The sequence below is a fragment of the Strongylocentrotus purpuratus genome, unplaced genomic scaffold, assembly GCF_000002235.5.
Source record: "Strongylocentrotus purpuratus isolate Spur 01 unplaced genomic scaffold, Spur_5.0 spur5_scaffold_4, whole genome shotgun sequence".
NCBI lineage: Eukaryota > Metazoa > Echinodermata > Echinoidea > Camarodonta > Strongylocentrotidae > Strongylocentrotus > Strongylocentrotus purpuratus.
The window spans coordinates 42,135-65,000 of NW_022145610.1; the positions used below are offsets into that span (position 1 = coordinate 42,135).

General features: G+C 37.2%; 1 protein-coding gene across 2 annotated transcripts; it reads right to left on the bottom strand.

The window, feature by feature from the left end:
* Positions 1 to 1,072: 1,072 nt before the first annotated feature.
* Positions 1,073 to 17,821, bottom strand: LOC586718 (eukaryotic translation initiation factor 3 subunit G). 2 transcript variants are annotated; one of them, XM_030997449.1, is made up of 10 exons: positions 17,656 to 17,821; positions 11,034 to 11,080; positions 10,257 to 10,348; positions 9,315 to 9,374; positions 8,156 to 8,233; positions 7,545 to 7,970; positions 6,371 to 6,677; positions 5,256 to 5,389; positions 4,407 to 4,513; positions 1,073 to 3,372 (listed from the first exon to the last, which is right to left on the bottom strand). In XM_030997449.1, the coding sequence occupies exons 1-10, from the start codon at positions 17,670 to 17,672 to the stop codon at positions 3,351 to 3,353; spliced, it is 1,290 nt and encodes a 429-aa protein (XP_030853309.1). In that variant the 5' UTR covers positions 17,673 to 17,821; the 3' UTR covers positions 1,073 to 3,350. The 2 variants fall into 2 exon arrangements, with proteins under 2 accessions (XP_030853309.1, XP_791582.2); XM_786489.5 differs by lacking the exon at positions 7,545 to 7,970 and having other exon boundaries at positions 8,126 to 8,233; positions 17,656 to 17,818.
* Positions 17,822 to 22,866: the final 5,045 nt, after the last annotated feature.

The following is a 22,866-nucleotide window of genomic DNA, read 5'->3' on the forward strand; positions in this document are numbered from 1 at the left end:
GCATGGCAAACACCCCCAAAATCAACTTAATTTCCGTCCCTCGGATAGGATGTTAAATTGAGGCCCCATGTAGAGAAGAGTCACTACCTTTGCACGTTAAGAACCCACTGCACTATTTGTAGAAGAGTAAGGGGGAACCCTGGTGTAGTGGTCCACCTGCACACACCCCAGTATAGTACGATAATACTCTGTAAAGAGGTCTGTACTCAAAAAGGAAGAAGATATCAGGTTGGACTTCTATATTTATGAATTTAATTTGCAGAATTGTGTAAAAATATTGTTAAATTAAAAGGAAATCCAATTTTGATAGTCTTCTAGAGGAAAGCACAGATAGCAAACGTTAGAATGAAATCAGGCAAGAAATGAGAAAGTAAAGAATTTTTTAGAAGTTGTAATCACTCTAGGTACCCCCTCTTCAAATTGGCTGAATCACGAATGCATGTTATTTAGTAGAGGACAACTTTCCCACAAAATGACTAAAATGTTAATTTTTCAAAAATGTATGACTCACGAGGGTGTAATTTCTTTAGAGGACCGAAAATAATATCCATATTATATTTTTAGTAGTGCACCAAGGGAGGAGGCACTTGTACACAGCAAATGGGAGAGTTATTGGCGACGTCACAATCCACTAACCAAATTGCCCATAGACTTAGTGGTTTTATATTTCAAACATTCATAACTTTCTTATTATTTGTCAGATTTATTTCAGACTTTTGCCATTCTGTTTCTCTGATTATTACATGGGTTGGATTGCCCTAGTAAGACAGCCTTGTAATTTCAATAAATTTAACTGTGGACACTGTTGCCTAGTGATCGGATGATCTGCAGCCCAAAACACATCATCATCCCCCCCCCCCCCCCCTGCCCCTTCAACTTCAAACCTCCCAAACAACATGATACATATATTTAGGGTACACACATTATTCATTTTCAACACTTTCCTGGTCGTTGACACATTCATTCCAACACTCATTCATCCATGACTAATGTGATGTTTTAAAAAAATTCTTACTTGATTTAAACATTTTCTTTACAAGGCAATACAGAAAACACAATTTCAATGTACATGTAATTTTTCAAGCAGTTTAAGAGGAATTTATGGACAATTCAACTATAATTATTTTAAACATCTTTTTGATTGATCATGCTTACACAACAGAAGTGATACAATGTTTTGATACACACAATTTAAATACCTTTTCAAAGAACATCGTGTTTTTGGATATTTCCAGACAATATACAGTGCGAGCCAGAAAATAGTTTACACTTTTATGACTGTCTATTGTTTTAAGATTGAATTGTTAATATGCACGTTCAGAGTATTTTATCCACGTTTCTGGTAAAATATTTATAAGATGTTTCATCGTTGGCTGCACAATGGTCAATTTAGGTAACTTGGTAAAAACCCACTTGAACAATAAGCAAGAAAAAGTGTTCACCCATCGAAATTGTTTATCAAACCTTAATTTCTGGTTAACTTACAACCTACTGATTCTTTCCCATTGCTACATATCATCATGTGTGTACATAATCCCGGATTTGATGGGCACTGATCAAATTACCACAGCAAAACCATGCTTCATCAACGATGGCATCAACAACGGAAACATCTTTAGGGAAGCATGGGATCTTGCAAGACACCAGATACATGAAGATATATGTCCGGAAGAACCTCTTAGAAATAGCTCAGGCTTTGAATTATCAGGAGAATGGCTACAATCTTGGGTCCAGTAGAATAATGATTCGGATTCCGGAATGACCTCTGGAATATCTGACTGGTTTTCTTTCATGTACTTTGGGTTACAGCATGTTTAACTGAATGAGACAATGAGGTATGGAACCAAAGTAATACATGAAGTAAAGGAAAGTTGGAAACTGACATTGCTCTCTCTATCTCCTCTAACAAGATATAAGGTTCATTCATTCTATGTACTGTACTGCATCCCTGACATGATTGAGATTTTGAAAAATAGAAAGTGTACAGTAAAGACACACCCCTGCAATGGTGTGTCTATGTTTGTTTGGGTGGGGTGTGCAGCTAATTACAGGTGATTGATCACATCTTTGATACATTAATTTACTGATTACTAAGGAGGCACAACAATTGCTGCTTGGCATACAATACTTCCAAAGAATTTCTTTTTAACTTGCTGATAAGCTCTGCAGTAACTTTCCTTGTTTTGTTTGGAAAATTTTAATGCAATTACAAGTGAATCTCTTTTTCTATTTACTTATTTAGTAATTTTGGTAAGATACAACAGATATATTGTATTACTAACTTTAAAATTTCTCCATGCATTCTTAAAACCGTGTTTCTCATGCACATGAATAGTTTGTGCACAACATGAATGGCCTTAGCCAGACCAATATATTAGTTCATAGTACCAATGAGCACAGCTATTGTGTTCAACTACCCCCAACCCATATTGGGGGGTCATTTGTACAGCAGCTATCTACAAAGTGGTCCATTCATCTTTCACTAAATACAAGACATACAAGTTAGCTGCTCTAATAATCCATTCTTAAAACAAAGCAAGAACATGTATTAAATCCCTGCTCGCAGCTGGTCTGCTGCACAGGAAATGTAGTAGGCCTTTTAAACCAAATTCATTTAATGATTAAAACACTTACAAAATCCTGACAATGAGGAAAAATCAAGGGGCAGGATAAATGTTATTATTTTGGTGTGATGGCTCCTTGGTAGAGCAGTGGTCTTGGAACCAGGAGGTCATGGGTTCAAAACCAGGTCGACGCACTAGTGCCCTTGGTAAGCCATTACTCCTCATTACCAATTAAATTAAATTTGGAAATTTGTTTAACCATGTATGTCTAGAAAATGAGGGATTATTTTAGTTTTTAATTATAACTATCCTCTGAGTAGTAGATGATGAAAACTATTACAATAGCACAGGTCAAAAAGTTTTTACAGATTTACCTTGTTTATTGAATAGCCTTTCAAGCTTTTTATACTGCTTGAAGAAATGTGGTATCTAGAGGAAATCTAATAGGAGCTCAAGGATAAATATGAATATGACAAATAACTTGAAACTGATTTACAGTAGACTAAATAATTATGAGCACAAAATAACAGGCCATGAGTAAATGCTGCCAAAAACACACTGGTGTAAAATATAGATAATTAATCATGTCGTCCCTATTTTCACAAAGTGACGGTAGTGAGGAAAATCGTAACGCAAAGTGAATGCAATTTTTTTCACTACCGTCACTTCGTGAAAACAGCGACGATGTATGTGATGTTCATTAAAATTAGATTGTTTTGGTGGATGTTTGTAGAATATGTGTGTTGATGAAATTGCTATTCAAAGATGACAGGTTGTGATAACTTCTTAGGTGGTATGTCCAGATGGCCTGTGGGATAGAAATAAAAAATAATTGAAATATTCAAGCACCATATATCATATTGGTTATATCTATCTATATCATAGCATAGAAAAACACTGATTATAATGATGAATTAATAAAGAAGTCTTAACATTACAAGTCCTATTGACATATATTTAAACTGCCATTATTAAAACAGGCCCAGAAAAGATTCATTTTTTAATTGATACTATATTTACTAAATAAGATTATTATCTGAAAGGACATGGTTTTTACTTTACACTACATAAACCATCTATGTTAATTGGTTTGTATAATTACAATCTTGTATAATTACAATCAAACTATCAATACAGAAGTATAATTGTATAATGACAGTGGAGAATATATTGACAAAATGTCTTGCGCCATAAATCTTTCTCCTTCTGAGCCTTGTGAAAAGTTGTCTGATGGTTCTAGAGACTGACAGCAAGTGAGACTAATGGCTTAAGAGGCCAACAGGCTCTTAGCCTAAACAGTATCCAAACTCACTTCATAATATTCAAGCAAGAAACTAAAAAGGAACAACAACTACTACTTGATTAGCACATTAAAGGGATCCGGTAACTTTGTCTCAGATTCTGAAACAAAATCCGGGATTTAGCTCAAGCTGCAATGATAATTATAAACCTTTAGGTCAGTCAGGAACCCCATGACTTTTACAAGCCGATCGCCTGTCTGATTATCAAGATATTTATGACTGAAATTACAAATTTTGAAAACCGTTTCATAACACTACAGTCTATTGGGGAAAACGAGTATGGTAAAACCGGTCACTCAAAGATTTTTTACTTTTTTGAGGCACTTCTTGATCATTTTGAAGTGCGATTTTTTTTAGGGTTTCAATATTCACGTATTCAATACACGTAGGGCCGTGTATCTCAGATTTAACATTGTTAAACGATCCCTTTAACTGTAAGTACCCAAGCACTAACAGAATATTTAATCTAAAGATTACATTTGTAAAGATGAAAAGGATATTAGAAAGAGAGACATAGAGAGTAGTTGAATGACACACTTACTTGGCCCATTCTACCTTCAAGATCAGGTGATCATACCCAAAGCCAGACAAACATTGGATTGCTTTGGCTGCACTTTCACGCAAGTAGAAGTTGATGAAGGCAAAACCCTGTGGAATGGTGAATTAAGAAAAAACATTTTGTTAGTGTTAATGCAGACATGCTCATTTGAAACTCGGTTTATTTTACCTCCCTATCTATGATGATGCATTCTAGTTGATTTACATCCATCAATGTTTTTCATGACACTGTGTTTCATGTACCAACCAAAAACTAATTAGCACTGATCAACCTTTTCTTTGTGACTTTCGTCCTTTAGCAACTTACCCCAAGATATTAAGTCATGTCCCTCTAAGGACCAAGTTTCTCGTTCAAGATTCATGGCTCAAAGACACTTGAACTATTGAGATCAATGATCTAACGTTTCACTCAATTACCCTAAAATCAAATCATATTGCCCTGATATACTAAGTTTCAGGTTCATTTTCTCTAATGATACTAAGAAGTGGCAATAGCAAAGTTAAAACCAAGGAGAAGTATTCTAAGCACACTTTTATCTCTAAAATATTTCATTTCAGTATTCTGAATCCGCTTGTAATCTCAGATTTGTTCATTCATTTTTATATTAATCTCTTAGTTACAGCCATTTTTTTTTCTTTATTTGACAGACAGGAAGTCTTTAACTTTCTTTTTGCTATGCTATTTGATATGAAATACAGCTAAGGAAGACCTTATTTGGAGGGATGGATCAAACCCTCCTGCCCCCCCCCCCCCCCCCATCCCCCAAGAGTGACAACACAAGTCCTTGACGTGCATGACATTTTTCTCTAACTAGTTATGAAGAGTGTGTACCTTTGAATGTCCAGTGATTTTGTCTTGAGCCAGGTATATTCTCTGGATGGCTCCAAAAGGTCTGAATAGATCTTGGAGATCACTCTCTCTGGTGTCTTCAGAGAGGTTAGTCACTCGTATGGTTGCTGCCTCATCTAAAAATGATAATTATAATAATGAAAGATTTGTTTTAAAGCTCCTTCATCTTATCAATAATGACAGTTTTATTATATACATATAGCTGCTTCAGCTAGCCGATTTTATCAATGTAATTTAAATCAGGTATATGCTTTGATAAGCATTTCAAACACATCTGTTTTCCAGTGGGCTCCTCCCTGTAGCTCCATGCTCTTCTCATCATGTATCTAATCTGAGCTAAACGATGATGATGTACAGGTAGTTTGTTACTGCATCCAATGTTACCTTGTGTTCATTAAACACATACCCATTGTGTGTTACTGCACACATAGAGAAGATAACAAATATGGATTATATTTGTTGTGGTCATTGTACATGTAAAAATTAGGGGATTTTCCAAAATGAACTAGTACACAGGGAAATATTGCCTGTTTTCATGGCTGTAATTTTAGGCAAAAGTTTGTGAATTAAATGCACAGGTCCGAGGCCTGATGTAAATAATAGTTGGAAATTTGGGGAAATACTGGTAAATATGTTGTTTTCAGATTTTCTACCTTTTCTACCCTGTTAATCTGAAAAAAAGTAAACTGTTTTCTCCTTGCCAATTTAAAAAATGGTACACCTTATCTATAGCTTCAACACCATCTGGAAGCCAAAGTGTAGCCCTTCATTCATTACTCCAATCAGTTGGATGACCCCCTCATTACTAAAGCCACAATGTCATTGCCCTCTGTGCTTAGACCTTATCTTTGCCTAACAATCTACACATTATTTACTGAATTATTGTAATTTATTTTTAGAGTATACTTTCCAGTATTTACTGTTTTGGTCAAAATAGTGTGGGCACATTTTACCACTGGGTGCTTTCCGTTCCATTACTTATTGACTATCCCTGAAATAAAATGATAGGTTAAAATTATTGTTAGAAATCTGAGTTATCCATTTTTCAAAGAAAGAGAGATTAACAGGTGTTCATGATGGTTGTACTAGCTACATACCTCTTCTAGCTGCCATGGTTTCTCCTCTTCTCTTTCCTCCATCCCTAGCACCAGGAGGAATGTACTTGCCCACAGAGCTTCCTCCTCCTGGACCAGGGTTAGATTCTTCTGGATTAGCACTCCCTGTATCACCATCCGTTGCTCCTGCTGTCTCTCCTGTACCAAGGAGCTCTCGTTGGAGGGGCTCAAGAGACTCCTTGTAGGGGCACTTTGTAGTCCAATGGTCACCCTTGCATACACGGCACACCATAATACGCTTGGCTTTCAGCTTCTCCAGCTGATCTTCTGTTGACGGTTGGTTCTCATTCTAACAAACAAAGCAGTTATACATGTTTTATCATCATTTGAAATATTTCTTGATAGTTTTTTAAGTGAGTTTTCAACACAATAAAACAAAGAAAACCTGCTAATGAGAGCACTCATACATTTACAATTCTTGAAGGCCCCTAGCTCTTAATAAGCGGCCCACAAGCCTCATGTATTTGTAAGCTACCAAAAATATAAAGTACAGAATACAAATTGTTTACCCTATTGTTTAATAATCTTTATATGATGTGAGAGGATATAATCACTTTATATAGATATTTAATCTTTCTTTTTGATTTCTTTTGTTGTCATCAAATTCAATGGTTAAATTGTCCTTTAACTGAAATATTAGAACAAGGGTCGAAGAGCATGTAATAAAATAAAATATAAGAATATATTTTGCAAGGAATTTTCGAACATTAGAAATGTCCCACTACTACAATGGGGTATTAAAAGCCTTAATATTATAAATACTATAAAGTAAGGCGAGAGATATTTGATAAAACTGGAATTTGCCCTTTTCCTGAAGAGCTTTTAAGAGTAGACTAGAGGTACTCACATCTTTGCTTGAGATGAAGCTCATGAAGACCTCATCATGCACGATAGCAGTAGGGTTAGGGTTAGGGTAAGGGTTTACAATAAGACTAGAGGTACTCACATCTTTGCTTCAGATGAAGCTCATGAAGACCTCGTCATGCACGATAGCAGTAGGGTTAGGGTTAGGGTTAGGGTAAGGGTTTACAATAAGACTAGAGGTACTCACATCTTTGCTTCAGATGAAGCTCATGAAGACCTCGTCATGCACGATAGCAGTAGGGTTAGGGTTAGGGTTAGGGTAAGGGTTTACAATAAGACTAGAGGTACTCACATCTTTGCTTGAGATGAAGCTCATGAAGACCTCATCATGCACGATAGCAGTAGGGTTAGGGTAAGGGTTTACAATAAGACTAGAGGTACTCACATCTTTGCTTGAGATGAAGCTCATGAAGACCTCGTCATGCACGATAGCAGTAGGGTTAGGGTTAGGGTAAGGGTTTACAATAAGACTAGAGGTACTCACATCTTTGCTTGAGATGAAGCTCATGAAGACCTCGTCATGCACGATAGCAGTAGGGTTAGGGTTAGGGTTAGGGTAAGGGTTTACAATAAGACTAGAGGTACTCACATCTTTGCTTGAGATGAAGCTCATGAAGACCTCCTCATGCACGATAGCAGTAGGGTTAGGGTTAGGGTAAGGGTTTACAATAAGACTAGAGGTACTCACATCTTTGCTTGAGATGAAGCTCATGAAGACCTCGTCATGCACGATAGCAGTAGGGTTAGGGTTAGGGTAAGGGTTTATAATAAGACTAGAGGTACTCACATCTTTGCTTGAGATGAAGCTCATGAAGACCTCGTTATGCACGATAGCAGTAGGGTTAGGGTAAGAGTAAACTTAGAGGTACTCACATCTTTGCTTGAGATAAAGCTCATGAAGACCTCATCATGCACGATAGCAGTAGTACCTGGATTGGGACCGGGTGGATCACTGGCGGATTTCCCATACTTTGCCCATTGCTGGAAAATTGAAACAAAGAGTCATAAGATAATATGCCTGTCATCTAACATTCACTAATGCTGGTAGCAAATATTGATACAAAATATCATGTACATGTAAATTGGACAGCCTTTGATGCTCAATATTTTCTGAGAATATTGGTTAACACAAAAAAAAATTTAAAAAAACTCTGCCTGAACAATGTATGCTCTCCTCAAGAGGAAGACCTTTGATCAATCAAAAACTTGTTATGATTTAGTAACATTTATGAGCCTGTACATCTATTTGAAAACCAATGACTACAAAAAAAGGGTAAAATTCCAACAACAACAACAACAAAAAAAAAACTTCCAAATAATTCTAATACATTCCAGTTAAAATAAAACTAGAAATACATTGAAATGGTAATGAAAACATTGGACAATGATTAGTATGTCAAGATCTTTTTTCACATCCATGACAGGCCTAGGCAACCATCGTCAAGGCCTGGTACAAAGATATCACAGTACACATGTATACATACATGTAACAACAGGGTGGTGTTTCATAAAGAGTTCGTAAAGTTACGCATGACTTTACGAACGACTTGTTTATGAAAAGCTAAATGGGATGCTCAATTATTATTGATTATTATTTATTAAGTTGAACTGTGCAGATGTAGATTAACATTCTTATTATAACTAACATGTTTAATGCAAATCATATTTTTGCCATAATTTAATTGAGGTTATTGGAAATATCAGAAAAAACTTTGGGCATCCTATCTGGCACTTCATATACAAGTCGTTCGTAAAGTCATGCGTAACTTTACGAACAGCTTTATGAAACACCCCCCTGGTTCTATTGAAACCTACTGTAGAGGCTTACAATTTTCACAGCAACAACATGAAATAACTGTGCAATTGACATGAAATCTACTTTGATAAGTAAAGTGTCTGGCCAATAGATGACACCTCACTGCACTGAACGTTTAAAAAAATCATATAATTTGTCATATACGCCGGTAAGCAAATAAAATACTGCACAGCAAATTGTTTTTTGTTTTTAACTTCACCATGTACATGTATTAAATGTTTCATAAAGATAAAACAGTGTTTATACCTTCCTATGAGCTACTGACTTTGATGCTTTCCTCTTCTCGATCTTGAAAGTCCGTGTAATCTGACAGAGTGAAAAAAGGTTAGAAAATATAAAAATGATAATTCAGAAAATCATGTTTGTTTTGTAAGACGGGTCACTTCTGAAATGGCAAGATTTCTACACATCCTCAGACGAGGCTCGTTATTTGATTCTTTTGTTAATTTGCCTTTTGTGTAGGATCATCTATCTAAAGGTTTTTGTCACTTTTTGATGATCCGACCACAACAAATATCCGTTTTAAGCTGGCTGTTTCAACCCTGGTAGGAGAAAATTCTTGAAATGCTTCAAGTGCTAGTTACATGTACACTTAACTATTACTATTCACAAGCACCTTGAGATGGATTATACATGTTATATCATTAATAAACAAAACATAACACATCTCTTTACAGTTCCTTGCAAATATATATTTATGATCATCATCAGATTTATTCAATTATGCAGCATCTCCACTCCCTTTGGAGTACTCCTTCCACATGGTCACTGGAAGGAACACGGCCTGTTCAATTAGATTGCTTCTTTGCTGCAACTGGCTCCCATATTATTTTCCTTGGCATGGGGTAGCAAATGTAGATTAATGTCATTGCCAGAGGACCTGGTTGCACATGTTTGACCTGAACCTACATGTATGATGTAATCATCTTCAGTCAAGAATGACCACTTGACTATCGTACCTTTACATGTACCTCTACACTGATGGCACATCACGCTGCATTCAACATAATTCAACAAACGGTTTTCAACATAACAGGTATGGATCCTGTGCACAAACATGACAAAATTGTTGTCTGAACATGAATTACAACTCTAAATATCAAATAATAATGAAGACATTTAAAGGATTGGTGATTTCACATTTTGAAAAAAAATTGTAAACAAACTACAGTTGTATAATTTGTGTACCTGTATCAACTTGTTGTTGTCTTCATCCCTTTTGTACTCAATCAACTTCTTAAAATCTCCTTCCAACAATTCCTCTGGAGGTGGGATACTCCCTAGTAAAATTAATTCAAATGGGAAAGATAGGGATAAAAGTATGCAAATAATTAACATATTATAGACTGACGGTAAAATACATAATAATAAAAAGACAAAAAATTATTTCCAAGTCAATGAAGAAGAACAAAACTTGCAGTGCAAAGTCTATTTGTAATGTCACTTTGTAGAAAATGAATGACTTGTAAGGCTTATAAACGTGCAATCTATTGATCTCCAAAAAGTGATGCACTAATTCTGTGAATACCAGTAATGTAAAATATCAATTGGTCAATTTAAAGGGATACAGGTAATGAATTTTCTTCCATTTTATGGATTTGGGAGGCTTGAAAATAATACAGTTAAATAGCTCAAAGTTTGAGACTTGAGTCCTTGCAGTCCAAGTCCTGAAAGAGAGACTGGTCTTGAGACTGAGTGTAGATTATAGTCCTATATAAAATGGCATTTAAAGGCAGGCTTTACTACTTCATCTAGAAGGGATTAGACCACCCAGCAAGCCAGCAAGGTGGCTATCTCATTAACTCAGCTCTCATTTAACATAAGAAAAAGAGGATCATGGGGGACCAACAGGCACCGATTGGGGAAGTTTTCTATATAGAGGGAGCAAGTAGCTACAAGTAGGACAGTGTGCCTTTAACAACTTACTAAGAGAAAAGATAATTTGATTAACAGTGATCAACTTACTGAGATCTCCTTCCTCTACCTGGTCTGCCCAGCTTATAGGTTTAGATCTGTGAAATAAGAAGCAAAGCATGAAATGAAGTAACACTACTACTAGTACTATGGCTCTTATAAGGCTGTGCACAACAGTTTAATGAGGTACCAGAGTACACTCCTACAAGCGAATACTCAAATATTCGGACACCATGTTTTTTTATAATTTTTTTTTTTTTTTTAATTGTTTTGATTCTTTTTTTTCGATTTTTTTTTTTTTTTTGCCACCACCATAGCAATATGCCAGTTCTGTTGCAGAAAACGCATGCAATTTTACTTCGAGTTGCAGTTGAAGGCGCCGATTTAATAATAAAAATAACAGTAAACAATGCTGTTTTAAAAACCAAAGATGGAAGAATAATCCATTTTCCTCCAAGTCCAAACAGAAATCCAGACATTTGGTCCCAGTTTCTGAGTGGTGAGTTTGACAGTGCTTGAGTTTGGAAACATTATTACCGACGGTACCATGCCAGCTGCCGCCGCCGCTCACCCAGGCACGGGTTAGCGTCGGCCTGGACAATTTTTTTTTTTTTTTTTTTTTTTTTTTTGGCGGCCGAATATTCGGGTACGAAAAATCGTACCCGAGTAGTTGTCAACCGTGCGGGTACTCGAGCATTCGACTACACGTCGCAGTAGTGTGTACAGTCAAAGGTAACTCTGTTAGGGTAACCCTTACAATTCCAGTTATTCACCATTCCACTAATAAATATGAAAATGAAAATCTTGCTATGCTCAGGTGCAATTTTTAAAAGTCCTTTTTGCTTTTAAAATAGTAAACTTCAAGTGTTTTTTTCTTCTAACATGTATTATGTCACATGATCATGTTTGCAATCTTGAATATAACCCCCACGTTTGAGAAGGAAAACACTGGGGATGAATTCACTTCTTATTTTTTAAACAGAATAGATTTTTCAAAACTGGATTCAAAATATAAAGAATATATAACCTTCCACAATTATCAAAGACATACAACTAAAAGTGACAAACAGCATCAAGTGACAAACAGCATCATATCAGAGCACATACTGAACTTATTCTCATCTACTAGTCTACCGGTACTATTAATCACACATAGCTGCATTACTATCCTGGCTGTGTATTAAAAGCTGTGCTATTGATTCTCAACATTTTAAACACCACTGATCGTGGCACTGTACAAAACTCAACTGAGTTCACTCAAAATCAGTACTCAAGTGACAATTGATGACACCTAAATAGCAGTAAAATACATTTTTTTTAACTTACCGATGTTAGAAAAAATAATTTAAAAATTCAAATTGTAAGTCTACTGTCAAACTTGCCGATCAGCCACATCGGCATGATTGTGTGCATTTGCGTATTAAGAGTGTATTGACTATTCATGTGTGCAAATGCTGCCTATTAACACATAGTGCAGTGCTAGAGGTCAATACACATTAGTATTGACTCTCTATGCTTTGATGGAGTGCTATTAATAGGGTGTCTGAACGATTTTTCAATTTTCCATTTGGGATTGTTTTTCACTATAATGGTTAGAAATTTGAAAAAAAACATTACCAGTAATCAGAATAATACATTTCAAAGTGGCATACCGCAAGGAAGTGTCCTCGGTCCAGTCTTGTTCAATATCTACATTAATGACCTACCATCTGTTGCCCAGAATTCTACAGCGAAACTATTTGCTGATGACACAAAACGATACAGGGTTGTAGACAATAAAGAGGATGCTAAGCTACTCCAACAGGACTTAAATGACATCGTTCAATGGTCAAGTAACTGGCAGCTACCGTTCAACGAAGGAAAGTGCAAAGTGATACACTATGGAAAGAGGAACAAGAAGTTCGCCTACACTATGGAATGCCCCGATGGGAGAAAAGATGTGACAACGGACGAAGGAATGGGAGAAAAGGATCTGGGGGTATTATTTGACTCAGATCTGTCTTTCTGCGCCCATGTAGCTGATGTCTCCAAAAGAGCCAATATCAAGTTAGGAATCATAAAACGTTCTTTTTCATCCCTTGGATCCAGTGGCATGCTACAACTATATAAGACCATAGTACGCCCAACACTTGAATATTGCAATGCAGTCTGGAGACCAACGTACCTAAAGGATCAAGATCTATTGGAAAAGGTCCAGCAACGTGCTACGCGACTCATCCCAGATGTGAAGCATCTAAGCTATGAAGAAAGACTTAAGACACTCAAACTACCATCACTAGAGTACCGTAGACAGAGGGCTGATCTTCTTCAAATATACAAGATCATGCATGGATTGGAGGCAGTAGAGAGGAATGACATATTTGAAATCATCAAAGAATCCAGAACAAGTGGACACAGGCTCAAAATAAGGAAGCCCCGCTGCAAATCTAAGATGAGGCAGATGTCATTTTCAGGGCGGAGCATTAATAATTGGAATAACCTTCCTGAAATTGCCATAAATGCCTCATCAATCAATAAATTCAAGTCAGAACTTCAAAATAATTGGAAGCACCATCCGCTGAAACACCACCCATACCAACGCGAATCCAATGCAGTAAAGAGGGGCACATAAGCTGAAGCTTCAAGCCTCGACACCAAAGTAAACCAAAGTAAAGTAACATTTCAAGACTCATCAATGTTTCTATCAAAAGATACAGCCCCTCAAAATCTAGGCAATATTCATCCATTTTTTGTCAGAATAGACGAAAAAGACATAGACTATGGGTAGGGTGTCTGATCGCGCACCCGATGTTGTGTGCTAAAATTCTTCCCATAGAGATTACACGCATCCCTATGCAGCCTACGTGCATTGCGCGACCATGCAAAAAAAGTCAATTTTTTTTTTTCAAATCGAGATTCAAACCTTTATCAGTTGTGATCCTGAAGGTGATAATCAATGAATGAGGTGTCATATGAAAGAGCAGGTGAATTCCAATATTTCCAAAGGGGCGTAGCCCCCGAAATTCTAAAAATATCTTGGTCAAAACAGCAATTTAAACATTGTGTCCTGGCTAACTCTGAGGTTTGTCACTTTTGAGATATGACGCCCCGATCGATAAGTAGTCCCAGTCCTAAGGAACAATTCTATGTGATTATATTTTCGCTAGCCCCCAGGGATCACAACTGATAACAGTTTAAAAATACCCTTCTCGCTATTTGGTGGATCAGCTAATTAGGGGGCGTGCGCTCCGCTCAGTCCAAACCATGGTTACATCGCGTAACATCTCCGCGCACGAACGAAACCCCAAATTCAATTACACATTATAGTGACTGAAATTATGGTTGGCAATTCCCTCGATAAACCCGGAAGTGAATACACGCGTTGTCTCCGCGATATTGCCATTGACTATAACGTGCATTCTAGGCTTGGGCGGTTCCCTTGTTGATGAGAACCGACTCCGGTTCCCACTCTCGGCCTCGGTTCCAAGTGGAATCGACTCCCGCTGGCTGCCATATACAGTACATGTAATTGAAGCCACAATGCTGTAAAGGCTACACACACACACACACACCAGGGAGGTGTTTACACACTGTATGTTATGTACTGTGCATGTCGGCTCCACTCAGCAGTGGCACCGATAGCAACAGATGATTTTCTGAGATATTTTTTTTGGAAAACTTTACTTTTAAAAATGAGTATCAAAAGTATGAATGTATGTGTGACTTGTGTGTGTAAATTGATGTTTTGTTTATATCTGTTTCGTCTCATGATATCTCTACAATTACATGCAAACAATATATAAAGAAGATCAAAGTGCAGACCTTCATAAACAGTTATGAAATGATTTATTTTACTACTTTCGATCAAATCGAGAAAAAAACATGACCACTGCTAATAAAGTAATTAATTATTTAATAACTCATGGCAACTTGGCAACAATGTAAACAAACAAAAACATGTTAGGTCTTATTTAAATTCTAAACTTCAACATAGAATGATGGAATAATAAACTCGTACTTACACTGCTAAAGTGTAAGAAATGCAGAACAATTATTTCCAATATTACGGTAAACAATCCATTATGTAAAACTAAAGATTCTGATTCGCTGCCTAAAATAAATGGAATGTATCCGAAACATGCCTGGTCCGCTGGCTCTCCTCCCAGGGACCAACCTTTATCTGAGAGCTATAAAGTGTAACTCATGCTCACATGGCCGCCCGCCCGCCCGCCCAATGCCACCCAAAAACTTTAATGACCCCAGCCCCAGCTCGTGGCACTCCATTCCCATGGTTACTACTAACCACGTGCTTTCTAAACAACAGATAACAGCGCTAGATCTTGGTTTCAGAATAAATAGTCTGCATTTTCAGCCACTATTAGAGATTGCGCTAATGCCACAGCGAGAGGGGACACTTGACTTGCCTGAATTATTCTTATTTGTTTAAATACCCCCAAAAAGAACACAAGACAGAGAGATGTAGATCTGCAAAACTTATTCTTGAGACAAAAATAATAACAGAAGGGGATGCTAGAGGGGGAGAGAAAGGGAGAAGGGGAGATGTTGACCTGCCGCATTTATTCTTGTAAGGAAAACAAAATAACTGAAGGAAACAAGATATAGGGGGTGGGGGAATGTACATAAAAATTGTAGACCTGTCAAACTTATTTTTAAGAAGAATAAAACTTGATGAGGAGAATTCAAGGGAGAGAAAGGAGGAGGAAATTGTGAGTTGTGTGATTTAGTTTATTTGAGGAAGAAAACTAAACGTCTGATGTCTAGGGGAAGGGGAGACTAGGGGTAGAGAGAGAGAGAGAGAGAGAGCAAACACAAAGTCACATAAATCAGTTTGCGCACGAGAGAAAACATGAATCAACTCCTTGATCACACGCTCCAAGAGGAGAGAAAATGGGGCCATTGTTCCAAGACTCTTGCGCAATTTACCAAAGGTCAAACGTTCAGCTGGGGGGGGGGGCTGTTACAGACAACATGCAGCAGTATAAACATCGCATAGCACACACATCTCACTCTGATGCACAGTACTACGAAGGAGGTACACACACAAATGTGTGTATCAAAACAGCATGCTGCTAGCTAGTGCGCCCATCGCTCGCATGCATTCTACTTTGACAGAGCTGATTTTGTTCATTCTCTGTGCTGTGGAATCGACACCAATTCGTTCGGGCAATGTTCCTTCGTTCACTTTTGCAAAGTATCTCTTTGAATTTTGGTGCTGTGGAGACGACTCCAGCGCCAAAGACTCGGTTCTTATCTTGGAACCGAGTCTCCTTTTCTCGGAACCGACGTGCTCGAGTAATCGACTCTCTAGAGATTGGAGTCGACTCCTCGGTTCTGTATTTCAGAATCGGTTAGAGTCGGGTACTCGGCTCTCGCTCCCAAGCCTAGTGCATTCACTTCCGGGTTTATTGTGCGACGAACGCCAACCATACTAGTCAATCGCACATGTCGCGGAGACAGCGTAGCTCAAGCTGCAAGTCGCGGATTGGCTTAGCAGCATGCGTACGATATGCATACGCTTGCATATCGCGCGATACAGCTGTTTGGCTAAATTTAGCAAAACAACATCACTCTGCGTGGACGTCTTTTTCGTCGATTTTGACCAAAATGATATGAATATACCAGCGTGTTGGAGGGGCTGTAACTTTTGATAGAAGCATCGGTGAGACTTGAAATTTGAAATGTATTATTCTGATAACATTTTTTATTCAAATATCAAACAAAAATGGTGGAAAACGATCCCAAATTGAAAATTGAAAAATCGTTCAGACACCCTACTATGGGGGAAAAGGTATTTTCAAACTGTAATCGATGCATGGATCGATTCCTTACAACTGGGACTATAATCGATCGATACGTCATTTCTAAAAAGTGTCAAATTTTGGAGCTAGGCTGCAAACAACATTTAAATCGCTGTTTTTACCAAGATATTTTTAGAATTCCGAGATGACGCCCCTTTGAAAATATGGAGACTAATCTGCTCTTTCATATGACACCTCATTCATTGAGTATCACCTTCAGGATCACAAGAAATAAAGGTTTAAATCTCGACTTGGTCATAAAAACATTGACCAATTTTGCATGATCGCGCAATGCACGCATGCACTGACTGCATAGGGATGCGATGAGTGCAATCTATGCCTAGATCTAGATCTAGGGAGTAGGTCTATGCTATATGGGAAGGATTTTAGGACACAACACATCGTCATTGGGTAAGCGATCAAACACTCTATACTCTACAAAGATCATTGAGTGGCGAGTGCAAGTGACAACATCATAAACTCCACATCAACCAGCACATTCAACGCTTTCAGTCTCACAAGCCTTGATCTAACCCCCCCCCCCCCCCCCCCCCCCCCCTCACCATTCATAAATTTTCTTGGGTTTTCATACACACGAGCTGATTATTACAAAGGTTATATTCTTGTAAATAGGTGTCACCGTGGTGAGACCTATTTGACACATGTTTGATAAATAGTTTTGTCAAATCCAAATGGAAAAGAGAATGTGTAATTTGTGTAATGTAACCGCTTAAGCTTAACCGTATGCCGGTAGATCTAGATCTAGAGTCTATATAGAGATGTGTGGACAAGCACCATATTCGTACCGCCCAAGCCAAGCGCAACGAAACACGAATGAAATTGATGGTAGGCTATAAATACTGGTTAATGCTTACGTATCGGCCGAAGGCATTTTCGAAGAATATTCAGTCCTCAATCACGGGACAGCTGTTAAACTTATACCAAATCTTGCCGTAGTTTAGTCGTTGAAGCTAATAATTGTAAGAGCCTCCAACTGTACACGTGATGTACCGTACTACAGTTTACTGTACATACTAACAGCAAAGCGAGTCAGCATATAATCCATATGGCCGATGTCGGGTTCCTCGCGCGCGGCACTAGATGGCGCTCTATTAAAACGACCATTAGTTACACCCATATTCCTTTGCCCGTTTTATCACACCCATATTTCTAATTTGCCTGTCTTATTTACACCCATATATCCCTTTGCATTAGATTTATTACTATGTCAACGTGTTTGGACCAGTTCAATTCTATATCAATAGACCGGTTTACTTATAGTATATGCAATTTTACGGATGTTTCTTTCCTGGGGACGAGTTTATCCATTAACCTGTGATTAATGAATGAACTGCAATTATTGGAATTCAGTCTGCATGCTTAACGTCTTGATGCTCAGTTTTGTCAAGCCTCAGGCATGCTTTTTATATGTTGTCAAGAACAACTTTTGTTGAAAAATCATGCCTAAATTATGTTAGTAACCAAGTTTGTTAGTACACCAAGACATTTCGCGGTATAACCTATTCAGTAAATTTCTATTTATAGATAAATTGAAGGATGTTGTTTTGTTTAAATTTGCGGGCTTTTTTTTCTGTATTAATTAAGTACAAGTCGATTTTGAGATACCTACAGCTTTAATTCTAATCAGTATAGTTTTGGCTCAGTTTACTAGATCATGAGCGTTTTACACCCTTTTTTAGTTAAAGCACCTAAGAGATAACACGTTTACTTTCTCTCGGTCTCTTCTTCCCGTACACTGTAAAAAAAATAATAGTCGAAATAACTCAATAAAATTGAGGAAAAGAATTGCCTTATTTTTATTAAGTAAATATTACCTACGGCATCTTAAGTAGAATTTACTTATTTTGCTGAATAAATTTTTACTCAGTTAAATCGAGTTACATTAACGTAAATAATTTAAGTATTGTAATCATTTTAGATAATTCAAAAAAAGCTATGATAGGATTACATATATATTGCACGATTTGGTACCCATCTAATCTAACAAGTAATATCCACTAATCATTCACTTCTTCTATTTAAGATATAACCGTATATATATATATATATATATCTACCACCATCACAAACTATTACATACGCTTAATTCGACACATATTGTAAGGCTCCAAATTTTATATATACTTGATCGTAGCATCTTAAAAGAAAAATTGGTTGACAATTTCCTGAAATATCAAGTTTTGATTTGTTTTGAACTGGGTAACAATCAAAAATTGTCTAATCTTTGCTTAGCCATGTTAAATGAATTAGTAAATTGTTAAAGTCCTTAAATTTTCATTCAACCACAAAAAAAGAATTGTTTTATTTAAAAAAGAGTTTAATTTGGTCTTAATGAATATTCATAAATTATGTAAATATTTCTATTACGCACTGCATCGGTCCTTACTTAAAAAAGATAAGAATAATCAACATAAATTGTTTGAGTAATACGTATAATTTCTGATTTTGAGTTAAAATTACTAAATTAATACAAGCTGAAATTACTTAAAGTTATTATGTATTTGATTTTACTTAAATATTCCACGTATGTTCTACTAAATTGAAAGTTTGAGTTAGCAAGACTTAAATTTAGTGCGTAAGTGGCAAAACTAATGTTTTCAAGTAAATTCTACATGGAAAAAATACGTAAAAATTACCAATGAACAAATTCTTTTTTACAGTGTATGTCCTTTATCTTTCACTCCCGCCTATCCCCATTTCTTTTCTCCTCTGCGCTACACTACAAGGACCCAGGTCGCATCACCCAAAAACATTTTTCGATAACCGTTTATTGAATTGAATTAAATTGATAATGGTTTCATTGAGAATAAAAGAACAACAATGCATCGCGGCCTAGAAGGCCGAATTGGGCAATGTTTTACAAATGTAAAAAACAATATAGGCTATAATATTATATAAAAACATCGTCAAATAACATAAAAATTAATGAACTGAACTTGGATGAGTAAATTGTTAAGAATAATATTTAACTTTAAAATTCTCATTTCTTATTATGCACCTCTTACAACAGATTTCATTTAAGGATCATCATGTTGTCCCCAGGGACATTACTAATTCACATACTAATTATGATAACCTTTGAAAAGAGTTTTCAAGCAATCTTTCTCTTTATATTACCTCATATTCTTTTTCCTTGTAGGCCTATACTTCATCTCTCCCCTCGTTCTCACATCTTCGTTTTTGCTTTTAGCCATTCGATAGGGGAGGGTTCTCGTGCCCCCCCCCCTCCCCACCCCCCGTAGCTACGCCACTGATTCCTGTAATGCTGAAGAAATATTTTATTCACTAGCCTCAGCTATACGCTACCTTCTCTTACACAGTTAATGTGGTATAAGCCGCTTACATATCTACCTACCATCAGATATAAAATTAAGATGAACAGCTTCTTAACATCCGTCAAATTGGATCTAAAATATTTCATGCTTTCTTGAGAGCTTCCAATAGCAGCTAATTTTAAAATAAATAAATAATTAACTGTTGTAGAATGCTTTGGTCGAAAGCCAGAATGATTCGAGTTCGAGATATTAGTATTGTTAAAAAAGAGCTGGTGATCATTACCAGTTGCTTCATCTTTACACCTGTTACTAATTTCCTTAAGGACATGATCATAAGAAACACAATCCAAATAAAAAAGAGCACGATGTCAAAGTTACAAGGGGAAATACCAGAGGTGAAAATAGGGCACTTCTCGCACCAATAACAGGCACTGACCAGAGATGAAAAAGGCACTTACGTGAATAAAAGATGGGGCATACAATGAGAACGGAAAAGGGGGCGCTTATTACAAAGGAAATTAGAAAGGATATGGGGCACGTGTCAAAATATTATGGGCACTTATTACAGAGTTAAAGGGGGCACCTCTCAAATTTGAATAGGAGCAATCATCGGAGATGACTAGGGGCACTTATAAGAATTTAAAAGGGGGCATACACAGGGAAAGAGGTACACGTCAAAATATAAGAGACACCTCTCAGATTTGAAAAAAAGGCAATTATAAGAAGTGAATTGGCACTTATCAGAGATGGTAAGGGGCACTTCTTGTTCCTGAAAAGGGGCACTCACCAGAAACGAATAGGGTCGCTTATTATAAAGGAAATTGACACTTTTCGAAGCCAAGTGGCACCTATGAAATGTTAATGGAGGCATCTATCAGAGGTGTCAGAAGGGTCATTTATGAGAAGGGGGAAGTGGCTCTTTAAAAAAATGAACAGATATGTCTATTAGAAGGGAAAGGGGCACTTATTAGAAATAAGAAGGCCCGTGTCACAATAAAAGGGGGCACTTATCAGAGGTGACAGTAGCACTCATCAAAGATAAAAGGGGCACTTATCAGAAGGGGAAGGGGCACATATTGCAAAAGGAAAGGACCTTGTTAAAGTAAAATAGGCACCTTACCTCTCAAACTTGAATAGCGGCAATTATTACGGATGAAGGGGGCACTTATCAGAGGTGGTAAGAAGCACTTATAGGAATTTGGAACGGGCACCTATTCGAAATAAAAAGGGGTACTTATCTGAAGTAAAAGGGAAAACCTTTCCGACGTAAAAAGGGGCAATCTAGGGTACCTGAAATAGTTGGGGCACTGTGCCTCCCTGCCCGCCCCTGCTCTGCCGCCCCTGTTCCCATGTAAATGTAAAATGGTCCGATCTGAACAGGTGGTTTATGTGTCATAAAAAAGCACAAGGCTAATGAATGCAGTGATTTACATGTTGTTGCATTGTGCGAGGGACCGAAGCGATCGAGCAAGCAGATTTTCAATTGGGAATATTGAAACTTTGCATTCTAAAATATTCTACAGCCAAATATTCAAACTTACAAAATGTGGTATAACTTACTGAAAAGTACCAGGAATGAAGCCCCACACCCCCGGTTCCCCGGCTAATGCGATAGTTAGTGGGTTAAGGAAAGTTTAAGATCATTATACAATACTCTGTAGGATACTTTTCAGACTCTGGGGTGTAAGAATACAAAGTTTCACTATTAAAAAATGGAACTCTTCTCCTCAAGTCGCTACACTTTGCCACACAGTATAACCTTTTAAAAATTATTAAAATTATCTCCATGATGGTTAATACTGCCTATCCCCAGACGAAAAGAAAGGAAAGTGGATATTAAATAAAGGCCACACTTCAATTTGCCTGTGTGATCAAAAGTGCTTTTAGATGCAGAGTAGGCTTACAAAAAAACAAAAACAAAATCCAACTCGGTTGCTACGCGACTTCGCAAAATGTAATAACGAATTTCCCGACAGCGTTCCTACAATGCGAATTGTTACACAATAAAGTGCATAGTCTTCTATTTTGGGGAAGTGTGAGTGTACCCCCCCCCCCCCCCCCCCTCTAACACGCACATACAGAGGGGCGGCGGACCGTATTTCAAAGTAGGGGCACCATCACAAAAGGATACTTTCTGGAAAAAGGGGGCACTTAGATAGGGAAACCTCAGAGCGAAAATAATACGATGTTAGACATTGGTATATTCCCCTACATTGTGATTATTACATTATCAGGAATTATTTTAATATTTGTTTCACTCTTTACATGGTCCAATATACTGCTTAAGCATCAAACTTTGTAGCTGGGTGTGATGGTCTGAAACTCTGAATATCCATTTTTGAGCAAGCGAAGCGAACGTGTTAAAGTAAGATTTATGAGATCGCATTAAAAAGGACACACCCAATCCTGATGAGGTTTTAATCACAATCTCGTCATAAAAGACTGTAAAGTCTTTAAATAAGTTACAGAGAGAGCATAGCGAGCGAGCTTGAGGGGTGTGATCTTAGTCACGTTAACCTAGGAGAGCACACTTAAGAGAGAAAGGGAAAAGGGGCATTTATCAGAAGGAAAAAAGACACTTATTAGGAAAAGAAAAGGGGCATGTGTCAAAATAATAATGGCAATTATCAGAGGGGGAAGGGGGCACTTATTACAAAGAAAAAAAAGACACCTATCATATTTTAATAGGAGCATTTATCAGAGGTGGAATGGGCGATTTATAAGAAGGGGAAGGGGATCTTATCAAAAAAGGAACAGGAATACTTATCAGACGGACAAGGACACTTATAA

Coding starts and splice junctions, on each gene's coding strand:
- LOC586718 (XM_030997449.1), bottom strand. Junction 6,678..7,544: donor GCTTCATCTCAAGCAAAGAT/GTGAGTACCTCT, acceptor TTTGTTTGTTAG/AATGAGAACCAACCGTCAAC. Junction 4,514..5,255: donor AAATCACTGGACATTCAAAG/GTACACACTCTT, acceptor ACCATTCCACAG/GGTTTTGCCTTCATCAACTT.